This window comes from Andrographis paniculata, unplaced genomic scaffold (genome assembly GCF_009805555.1).
Source record: "Andrographis paniculata isolate CXL003 unplaced genomic scaffold, ASM980555v1 Contig69END, whole genome shotgun sequence".
In the NCBI taxonomy this organism is placed as follows: Eukaryota; Viridiplantae; Streptophyta; class Magnoliopsida; order Lamiales; family Acanthaceae; genus Andrographis; species Andrographis paniculata.
In genome coordinates this window covers 7,788,067-7,799,040 of record NW_026137605.1, presented here as the reverse complement: position 1 = coordinate 7,799,040, position 10,974 = coordinate 7,788,067, and the positions used below count along the sequence as shown (strand labels likewise).

Sequence of the window (10,974 nt, the reverse complement as noted above, 5' to 3'; positions counted from 1 at the left end):
GTGTGTTTGTTTGGGGGATTGAATTTTAATTCCACTGTTCATTCCATTTTTTCCCAAAAATATTAAATCAAACACGTATTTTTCATTTTTTATATTATACTAAAAATTAATTTTACATTCAAAACATCACATCAACACCTAATTATATACATCATACAACTATTCAAATTCAAAATTTTTACTATTTAAATCTCAACTCAAAATCCAAACCCCCAAACAAACACACCCAATAGATTGTATAACAAGATAAATAAATTTGAAGTGCACAAGCTTTTGTTTATTTAGAGTTAGTTTTTTAGTTTTAGTTTGATTAATGGTTTGAACGTGGTGTTTTGTAATGAAAAATAATACTTACTCCGTTTGTCTCCAAGGGTTACATTTAACTTTTGCGTAACTATATTTAACATAAAAAATATTTTTATATTTGTATAATTTTTTGTACAAATATTCTTCTATTAGTATTATAACAGACTAATAGAAGTATTTTTGTAATTTTTCTTTATTTTGTACTACACTTTGATATAATAACTAATATTCAAATATCAACAAACAAAAAATAAATGAAACTTTTAGAATTGGACTGAGGTAGTACTGTTTTTTCTGTTCCAAATATAGTGTAATATTTTAGGTAGATAATATTAAATAAAATAATGTAAAAAATTAGGTGATGTAATGTGATAGGAGAAAAAAATATATAATTATTATTTTTTATTTGATTAATGTGATAAAATACAATAAAAATAAAAATTAAGTATATTTTGAGACGAAAGAGACATTATTAATCATACAAAATCACAATGACTACCTACATAGTAATAAAATTAAAACTAAATTCCAAGTAACTATAATGGTGTTATAGCACTGTCATATATACTTAGATATAATATAAAATTTATAGTATATATATATATAACTATCTATTATATTTTCATACGGTATCTATAGTATTTTTATGTATTGATTAAGACAATAGCTACTTAATTGAAGTGTATATATAAATAGGGTATAATTAGAGTATTGATCGATATTATTCAGCATCGACAACATATTGCATATATACAAATAGTAGGCACACAAGACAAAAATTATAATAATATAATACAAGTATAACATATAACCTAATAAAATACTATACTAATAGTTCACACACCATGTCTTATTATCGATCTTATTGGATATCATATGTTAGCACCGTAGCCAAACGAAAAAATTGCAAAAAATATATTTCATATATACTTCACTATCATTTTTTGTCATTTATTTATTTTGTTGGTAAAATATATTCTACATATTTACAAAGTCATATCATTTATGTCGTTTGGACGCGCGTGATCGCATGTGGTGTGAACGTCACACGCTCGACTAAATGACAACAACGACGACTTTTGCAAACATATATAATATATTTTTTTTAGCATATTTTTTATATATTAACATTTGGGGCTCACATATATATATATATATATGCCTGTATACATGCACATTGAAACTCTATTTTTTGGTCAATATACAATTTCTATTTTCCGCAAATATTTAAACATGTATAAGAGTTTGATTAGGTCTCGAGTTCAAGTCCCGCCGCCCCCATTTGCGGCGTATACATGTGTCAATTTCGCATACCCAGCTTGCACTTGAGGGGGCATATTGGAGACTCTGTTTACGAATATATAATTAATGATTGCGTTTGTTCGAATTTTTAGATGAGACGGTCATTTAGCATCCAACAATTTTGTCAGCAAAATAAATAAAAAATAAAAGTAATAATTATGTATAAAGATAATATTTTTTGTGACACCAAACCAATATTAAATATTATACAGTCCCATAACTTTTATAATAATTATGAATTAAATAAATAAATTAATTAATAAATAAGTTAAGACAGCAACAAGAGAAGCTAGCTCGAATCAACACAATCATCTCAGCATCCACACAGAATAATTGATGGATTATACTCGCACACACCCACCGATCCATCTTCAGTGGGATTCCAATTAACCCTAAATTTAAATATAAAATAAAAAAAAAAATCAAAATCAAAAATCAAAATTATTGCACAGCATAATTTGTTATCCGATAAACTTTCAGTGGGATTCAAATTCAATCTTTCATTGTCTCTCTGCTTAGAACCAAATACAGACACAGACTTTTTCTTCTATAGACTTAGGTCAAATCGCGCTGAAAGTATCTGTGTTGACTTGTGAAGCTAGTCTACGACTCCAATTTGTGGGCCGGAGTATTACATTGCCTGCCTGCAACATTTGGTCTGGTCTGAATCAGACAACGCTCGTTCGATCGATCGAGTACCAGCAGATGGATATCGATATCGATATATATATATATATATATTGATATGTATGGTTGGAGAGAATCAGAACCCAATTAAATGCGGGGAATGAGAATAGAGGATCAAAGGAATATAACATTAGTATGTATGTGTTGTCAAGCATTACTATGTATGTCGGCCCATCTTTTGATAAGTCCCTTCCCGCCTCGCCATAAATAAATATTCATGGGGACGACGAGAAGATAGAAAGAAAATAAAAAAAATTTTAGAAAAAGGGAAAGAAGAACTCACAACTTATTCTTTCCGAAGATGGTGAAGTTCTCGAAGCAATTCGAGGGACAATTAGTCCCCGAATGGAAAGAAGCCTTCGTAGACTACCGCCAGCTGAAAAAGGACATCAAGAAAATCCGCGAACAAGATTACAACAACAACAAAAACGACGACGACGACAAGACTCATGTTTCTAACAACAAAATCCGATGTTCTTTCTTCCCCTCCTTACAAAAATGCGCTTCTTACATGCGCAAGAATCGCGACCACAAAACCATACAAGTATGTCGATAATTCCATCCCATTCTTACAAAATGTTTCACGCGTTCTTTCTTCTAACATTGTAATGGCTCTGTTCTTAGGTTCATCGCAAGCTTGCGGGGTCGTCGAGTAAGACAGACTTTTATGAGACCGAATTACTCGAGCAATTCGCTGATTCTGATGGGGCCGTTGAGTTCTTCGCCTGCCTCGATCGGCAGCTGAACAAAGTAAATCAGTTTTATAAGACGAAGGAGAAAGAGTTCTTGGAGAGGGGAGAGTCTTTGGACAAGCAAATGCAGATTCTTACAGAGCTGAAAATGGCTTTGCAGAAGAAGTGTGAGAAGGGTTCATCGTCGTCTTCCTCGAAGGACGAGGAGTCGATTTCCGGCACGATATCATGCGGTACGATCGAATTGTTCTAAATGTGGTTTAATCTGCAGCTCTTCAGCAGACATCGAAACTTAGCCATGTCCAACCTTGAAGTTCATGAATTAGGTTGAACGTTAATGCCAGTTTTCATTTTTCAACTGATGAAGGGGAGTAACAGTAATGCAACCAACTATTGCTTTTTTTTAAAAAAAAAAAAATTAAAATTAATATTCCTTATAATCGATAATTATCAATAAAAATTTAAATCAATATCTTATTTTAAATCATAACCAAACAAATATATATATATATATATATTATTTTTTATTATTCAATCTTTTTGCTAACCATTCATTTGTTATATGAAATGTGATATTTATCAACCATTTTGTTTCAAAATATCAAAATATGATCTTAAAAGAAATTTTAGATTTTTTATTTAAATAGTAATTTTAATATAATATTATTTAATAATAAAAGCCAAATTTTTTATTATTTAACATAAATTGCATAAATTCGTGACTAAATAAATCGAACCAAAGACTCTTTATTTAAGTTTTTAACTTTGTTTTTGTATTATTACTTGAAATTTCTCACTATAAAATATTATATTTAAGATATTTTATTATTTAAAACATTGTATAATATATATGTTTTAGAAAATAGGAATTTCAATACTTAAATTTCCAAGTGATTGCCATTACATTAATCTAATAAGAAATATTACATTAATTTTACGAACTATAATTATTATAAAATAAATTAATAATAATTTCATTCAATTCCCAATTGATTTACAAGATACAACATTTATACAAGCACTACATACCAACATAAATAAAGCCAGTTAAAATCATATACTAATAATTTCCAATAGAAATACTAAATAAATTCTCATTTATTATAATTTTATTAAAATATAACATTGAATATTATTATTATTTTTTAAATTCTTTTGAACAAATTTAATGCTAATTCAGTTAAATTCAACAGAGCAGGAGCAGGAGCAGGAGCAGGAGAACTTGGTGGAAGAATATAACAAGGATGAAATGAAGGTTCTGGAATCTCCCAAGTCGGGAGAAGCGGCGAAAGCGAGGAAGAAGGTGGACGGAAAGATGACGTCATTTTCCGGTGGCATCGTAAACTGCCAGGGAAAGAACCTACGAATCAACATTCCATTGACGAATCCGACACGCACCTTCTCAGCCATTACATACTTGCTCTGGGACGACATGGTCAATAATCAGTCGTCCTCCAACAAACTCCATATCAGCAAAACAAAGCTACACCACGCCGAGAAGATGATTAAAGGAGCCTCCGTCGAGCTATACAAAGGATTAGGGTACCTTCAAACTTACAGGTAATTCATTAATTAATTCAATCGTTAAACTGATTTTTTTTTTTTTTCCGTAACTGGATTTTTTTATCATTTTAGTCTCGTAACTGGAGCATATCGCAAATTAGTCCAAAATTTTTTGCAATTTTAGTCTTGACTCGCCGGAAGATGTGTCCGCTAAGTCAGTGACACCCGACAGATATGTGAAATTTTTTTAATATTTTTAACTTTTTAAAAATTTTAATTTTGAAATTTTTTTAAAAAAATTTTACACGGTGTCTTCCGGCGAGCCATGCGGGTACCACGTAGGCATTTCTAACGCTAAAGCACTAAAATTGCGAAAATTTTCGCGGGACTAATTTGAAACACACACCAGTTACGGAACTAAAACGATAAAGGGATCAAATTACGGGATTTAAAAATTAGTTTACCCAATAATTAATGTTTTTGTCCTAAAATAAAAGTTTTGTTAACTATATATATATGTTGTAATATCGATCTTTTTTGGATTCTCTCAGAAACTTGAACATGCTCGCGTTCGTGAAGATTTTGAAGAAGTTCGACAAAGTGCGCACTTTCACGATTAAGCTTAAATTTTTAGGTGAGACGGTAGTTTAAAATTTTTCTTTTTCCTCTTTCAGGTAACTAGCAAACAAGTTCTTCCGATTTACTTGAGAGTAGTCGAGAGCTCCTATTTCAACAGCTCGGACAAGGTACGCATGTTGTTCTAATGTCTAGTGGTTGATCGAAAAAGGTGTAATGAAAATGTTATGATCCGAATCTATCCACTGTTGCAGGCCATCAAGTTAGCGGATGAAGTTGAGGAACATTTTGTCAAGAATTTCGCCGAAGATGATAAACGGAAGGCCATGAAATATCTCAAGCCGACTCAGCGAAAGGAGTCGCACGCCGTCACATTTTTCATCGGTGAGTTCGCTACAAAAAAAATATATATAATTAGCTATAATATTTTTAACTATAAAATATTTTTATAGTTAAAATATATCATTCAGCAATAAAAATAATTTTTGTCGCTAAAAATAAATTTACTCAAAAATTAATTTTGTCAGCTAATTTTTTTATTTTTTATTTTTGGCTAGAAAATCCTATTTTTATTGCAAAATGATATTAGCTACAAAATCAAATTTCATTGCTCAAACCATTTGACTAAAAAAATTATACATGTAAAGTTCTTCTGTTAGAAATTTTATTTTTATAAAAGAGTTTTAGCTACGAAATCATATTTTTGTAGTTGTATCTCTTTTCTTAATTTTTATTGCAAAAAACTTATATTTTGTTACTAAAGTCAAATTTGTCGGTAAAAACCTTTACCAATACAGAATAGGGACGAAACTTATTTAGTTGCAAAAACTCTTTTATTAAGAATTCATTACCTTTTACTACAAAATCTTTTTTAGCTAAATTTCAACATATTCATGCAGCAACTACATTTGAAGTGTTGTAAGAAAAAGGAGAAAACAAGTGTTATATAAGTAACTTTGTTCTTCTGAACGAAACAGGGCTATTCACCGGCTGCTTTTTCGCTTTTTTCGTTGGATATGTCATAATGGCGCGCCTCGCCGGGATGTACAGATCGAATTCGGACGTAATGTACATGGAAACAGTCTACCCTGTTCTAAGGCAAGTGATCGAAAAATAAACTTGTCCGAAAACATTGATGCTTTGTGTGTTCTTTTTTCGAATTCTTACAAACAAAACCAGATCATCGAGAAATTTCAGTTGTTTTTCGACAGCTTGTTCAGCCTCCTCTTCCTCCACCTATTCCTCTACGGATGCAACATTTTCGCGTGGCGAAAGGCGCGAATAAACTACGCCTTCATCTTTGAGCTTTCCCCGACGAAAGAACTCAAGTATCGAGACGTGTTCTTGATCTGCGCGGCGTCGATGGCCGCCGTGATCGGTGTGCTCTTCCTCCACCTCTCGTTGGTCGCGAAGGGCTTCTCGTATGCGCAAGTTCAGCCCATCCCGGGACTCGTCGTAATGGCGTTTGTCGTGGTCCTCGTATGCCCGTTCGACATTTTCTACAGGTCTAGCCGCCTCCGGTTTCTGTCTGTGATAAGAAATATCGCGCTTTCGCCGCTTTACAAAGTCGCGATGCTCGACTTTTTCACGGCAGATCAGCTCTGCAGCCAGGTCCCGATGCTCCGGAACCTCGAATACATCGCGTGTTATTACATCACCGGAAGCTACAAAACGCAGGACTACAACTACTGCATGAGGACCGGGTACTACCGCGACCTCGCCTACGCCGTCTCCTTCTTACCATACTATTGGCGAGCGATGCAGGTAAGCGTGTTTTTTGTCGAGAAAAAATATAGATAATTCTGATGTTTTTAGTTCTTTTTCGCGGCCGATGATGATTGATATATAGCTACTGATCCGGCCAAGTCAGCGTAGTACTGATTTGAGTGATCAACATATGTCATACACAGAATCAACATATATTATGGGTGTGTTTGTTTGGAGGATTCTCCAAGATTTCCACTATTAATTATTTTTTTTTCTCCAAAAACATCAAATCAAACACCTATTTATTTTTCATTTTTTGTATTATACTAAAAATCAAATTTACATTCAAAACATCAAATTAACACTTATTTATATCACATCATACAACTATTTCAATTAAAAATTTTACTATCCAAATCTCTAACTCAAAATCCAAACTCCCAAACAAACACACCCATAGTATAACATATGCTGAGTTATAATATAACATATGTTGTATTATAAGTATACTGAGATGTGTATAATTATATGCTGAATTGACCATATCAACATATGGTGTACACATGACCGACCTATATTTACATATAGTACAATATATGCTGAGTTATAATATAACATATGTTGTATTATAAATATACTGAGATATATATAAATATGTGATGTTGATTTGACGAGATCTACCGCGGATTCATGTCCTTGATATATATATATATATATATATGTAGTGTGCGCGAAGATGGATCGACGAAGGGCACGGTAGCCACTTGACGAACCTCGGGAAGTACGTGTCGGCGATGCTGGCGGCGGGCGCAAAGGTTGCGTACGAGAAGGAGAGCGGCGCCGGGTGGCTCTGCCTTGTCGTGGTTTTGTCGACGGCGGCGACGGTGTACCAACTCTACTGGGATTTTGTTAAGGATTGGGGACTTCTTCAGATCAATTCTAAGAATCCTTGGCTTAGAGACGAGCTGATGCTCCGCCAGAAGTTCATCTACTATTTCTCCATGGTATATACATATAGATGCATATATAGATATATATATGTATGTATGTATGTATGTATGTATGTATATGTGTCATTATATAGATGCGGAATGAATGAATGAATGAAACAGGGATTGAATTTGGTGCTGAGGCTGGCATGGCTGCAGACAGTGTTCCATTACAACTTCGAGAAGGTTGATTACAGAGTGACGACGCTGTTCTTGGCTGCGCTCGAGGTTGTCCGAAGAGGACAATGGAATTTCTACAGGTAATGTAATTAAACTAATAACTTTAATAATTACACAAAATCGTCATTTTTTCGAAATTTCCACTGTACTAGTATTGATCTTGTATGAATTTTCAAAATTATCATTTCAATAATATTGTCCCACATTGATAAATATGCAGAAACTCATTTCGCTCGAAACATCACTCCACTTGTACCGATTAATTTTAAGTTGAAAGTCGGATTCTTTTCAACCGTTGAAAGTGAAAATTGTGGGTGCAGATTGGAGAATGAGCATTTGAACAATGCCGGGAAGTTTAGGGCTGTGAAGACAGTGCCATTGCCTTTTCATGAAGTGGATGAACAAGACTGATTTGATCTGATCTGATCTCACTGACTAAATTGCATCAACAAGTGGGCCTAATCAAGATCCTCTTTTTTTTTTTTTAGGATGCAACAACAGCAACATGTATTGTTGACTAATTTGTATTCATCCCACAAGAACCAAAAACAGAATATTTTGGTTCTTTTACACACAACACAAAAATATTGCATTGTTATTTGTTAATGACACTTTCTCTCTGTGTGTTTTTTTTTTTTTTTTTTTGGGTAGCCGCTATCCAAAAATGGGCAAATTCAGTCCCACACCACCAGGCCATTTTTTACGGAACAAATATTTAAATAAGCAGGTAACTTGAGGCGTGAATGCAAGTCCCACACCACCAGGACATCTTACCATACTTAAATTGCTTTTTTTTTTTTTACATAAGTTTGTTGGTGAAAAATTGCAAACGTAAAGTGATAAAATTACATTGGCCCATTTAATAAATATTAAATTGTTCACTGGTAGGCCCAATAAGAGCCCAAAATGATGGAATGGGCTGAAATTCTTGGGGATTTTTAGCCCAATATAGTTTTGTTTACCGTATTATATATACACAGACAAGTGATGGCATGAAATCGTTTCGTTCCGTTGTTGTAGGCAGCTGCAGTTTGAAATGGCTGCCACTAACAGCTGCAAGCTTTTTGGATTTGATTATTGTCAATGGCCGACGTCCGGCGCTCGCGCCAAATTCGATGTTCCTGTTTCTTCGCTGGGCTACTCGCAGCCGTCTGATCCCAAATTCGGTTGCCGCTGGAAATCCTTGACCCTAAGCAGGTCAGATACTGAAATTGTTGTAGATTGCAGTTGTTATTGCACCTTTTTTAGTGTTCTTAGATTCATCTGCTTTTTTTTTTTTTTTTTTTTTTTTGTTTTTGGTTGTGGATTTCTAGAGTCTGAATTCGAACTCGTGAGTTTGTGAGAGGATTTTATTTGGCTCTATTGTTTGACATAGTTGTTGAAAAGTACAAAACTGTGTATTAGCTCACAATCGAGGATGTTTGATTAGAGGTTGATTATGCGGTTTTATGAATGTAAATTGCAGGGTGAGCACTTCTTGTAGAACAAATAAGGCATTGCGGCAATGTTCTATAGTGCCAAGGATTGCTAGTCTGTTGGAAGATGGTTATGAAGATTGTCGCCAAACCGAGCCGTCCTCTGATTCTAATGATTCTCAACAAGTAATTCATTTCCTCTTGGATTGAATGTCTCAATTGCACTAATTTGACATATTTTTGAGTTGTTTGAGTTCTTAAAGATGATTATGCTTTCAAGTTTCAATATGTGTTTCTTTTTTAATATATCTATGCTTTGTATCAAGTATTTGTATAAGAATGGTTTTGAATTTTTAGCACTGGCTGTCGATGATTTGAGAAAGTAGGTGAATGTTCTTGGTGCCTTTTATTCTGTGGTTTTGAAAGTTTAATAGTTTTGTTTGGTGGATTCTTTGGCATTTTCTTAGCTACGTGTGCAGTTTCAATGTGATTTTTGTCATAGTGTGCTGTGTGCCAAGATAGAGGTAGAAAGAAGAATTCCCTCACCATTTTGTTGGCATTTTTTAGATTTTGTGTGTCTTGATGATCTTCCTACATACGAATCATGTTGTCTTAGTTTCTTGATTGTCAGAATTCCAAAGAAAATCAAAACTTTTGATTTACTCAATTACAAAGTTTTTTCATATCCAATTAGATATCAGGTTACAATATGATTTGCAGGTTTTTAAAGATGGATGTTGTTAAAGGAGCATATCTTCATATATTTGTATGAACGTTCAGATTTAGTAAATTTAACCAACAGTTAGAATGATGATTTGATGAACTATTCTATTGATAATTGTGATGCATCTGGTATATTGTTTTGGCCCGTGTAGTTTACTAAGTAGTGTCTTTTCCTTTTCTTGGTTTGGTCGATAAATAGTATACTCATGTTTAACATCACTGCTTGCTTCCAGGAAGCAACCATTGATCTGAAGCTCCCGCGAAGAAGTTTGTTGGTAACTTTTACATGTGATGCTTGTGGCACACGGTCAGAGAGGCTAATAAATCGACTAGCCTACGAGCGTGGCCTTGTCTACGTACAGGTCTTAACCACTTCATTTCTGTTTGATTGCCTGGCCTCATTGAAATATCTCTTTGCCAATTTTTTATGAACAAATATCCTTAATATAGCAATTGGATTTCTTTCATGATAACATACATATGCTAAGAAAATGTCCCGAAAAGCAATTTATGCAGAGCTCATTTCTTCATATTACCTCAAGTCTTTTAGGCTCCGTTTAGACAGAGGGTTTTTAAGATTTTGGAAATTTTGGAAGTTTGGAAAAAATAAAAAATTAGTATTTGATTTAATGTTTTGTAAATATATATATATATATTTGTTGTGATATTTTTTGAAAAATGCATAGTACAAAATAAGTGAAAATTAGTTTGTTTGAATTGACACAACGACCTATTCTTGTACAGTGTTCAGGATGCTCAAGGTATCACAAACTAGTCGACAATCTTGGGCTCGTGACGGAGTACAACCTTCGGGAGGACATCGAATTGGATGCAGGTTTGAATGATGTCTAGAAAAAAAAACCCTTTTGCCATCTAATCTAATGTTTCAATTGT

General features: G+C 33.5%; 2 protein-coding genes across 4 annotated transcripts; both read left to right on the top strand.

Annotated features, from left to right (window-relative positions):
- The first annotated feature begins 2,522 nt into the window (after positions 1 to 2,522).
- On the top strand, positions 2,523 to 8,562 carry LOC127263336 (phosphate transporter PHO1 homolog 1). 3 transcript variants are annotated; one of them, XM_051292314.1, is made up of 11 exons: positions 2,523 to 2,839; positions 2,920 to 3,220; positions 4,181 to 4,547; positions 5,042 to 5,090; positions 5,165 to 5,236; positions 5,321 to 5,450; positions 6,044 to 6,164; positions 6,278 to 6,830; positions 7,499 to 7,777; positions 7,886 to 8,022; positions 8,263 to 8,562. In XM_051292314.1, exons 1-11 carry the CDS (start codon positions 2,597 to 2,599, stop codon positions 8,351 to 8,353), a joined length of 2,343 nt encoding a protein of 780 aa, XP_051148271.1. In that variant the 5' UTR covers positions 2,523 to 2,596; the 3' UTR covers positions 8,354 to 8,562. The 3 variants fall into 3 exon arrangements, with proteins under 3 accessions (XP_051148271.1, XP_051148272.1, XP_051148273.1); XM_051292315.1 differs by having other exon boundaries at positions 8,163 to 8,297; XM_051292316.1 differs by lacking the exons at positions 7,886 to 8,022; positions 8,263 to 8,562 and having other exon boundaries at positions 6,278 to 6,834; positions 7,499 to 7,662.
- A 386-nt stretch (positions 8,563 to 8,948) lies between these two features.
- On the top strand, positions 8,949 to 10,968 carry LOC127263505 (uncharacterized). Its single transcript, XM_051292564.1, has 4 exons — positions 8,949 to 9,139; positions 9,408 to 9,543; positions 10,314 to 10,442; positions 10,825 to 10,968. The coding sequence occupies exons 1-4, from the start codon at positions 8,979 to 8,981 to the stop codon at positions 10,930 to 10,932; spliced, it is 534 nt and encodes a 177-aa protein (XP_051148521.1). The 5' UTR covers positions 8,949 to 8,978; the 3' UTR covers positions 10,933 to 10,968.
- Positions 10,969 to 10,974: the final 6 nt, after the last annotated feature.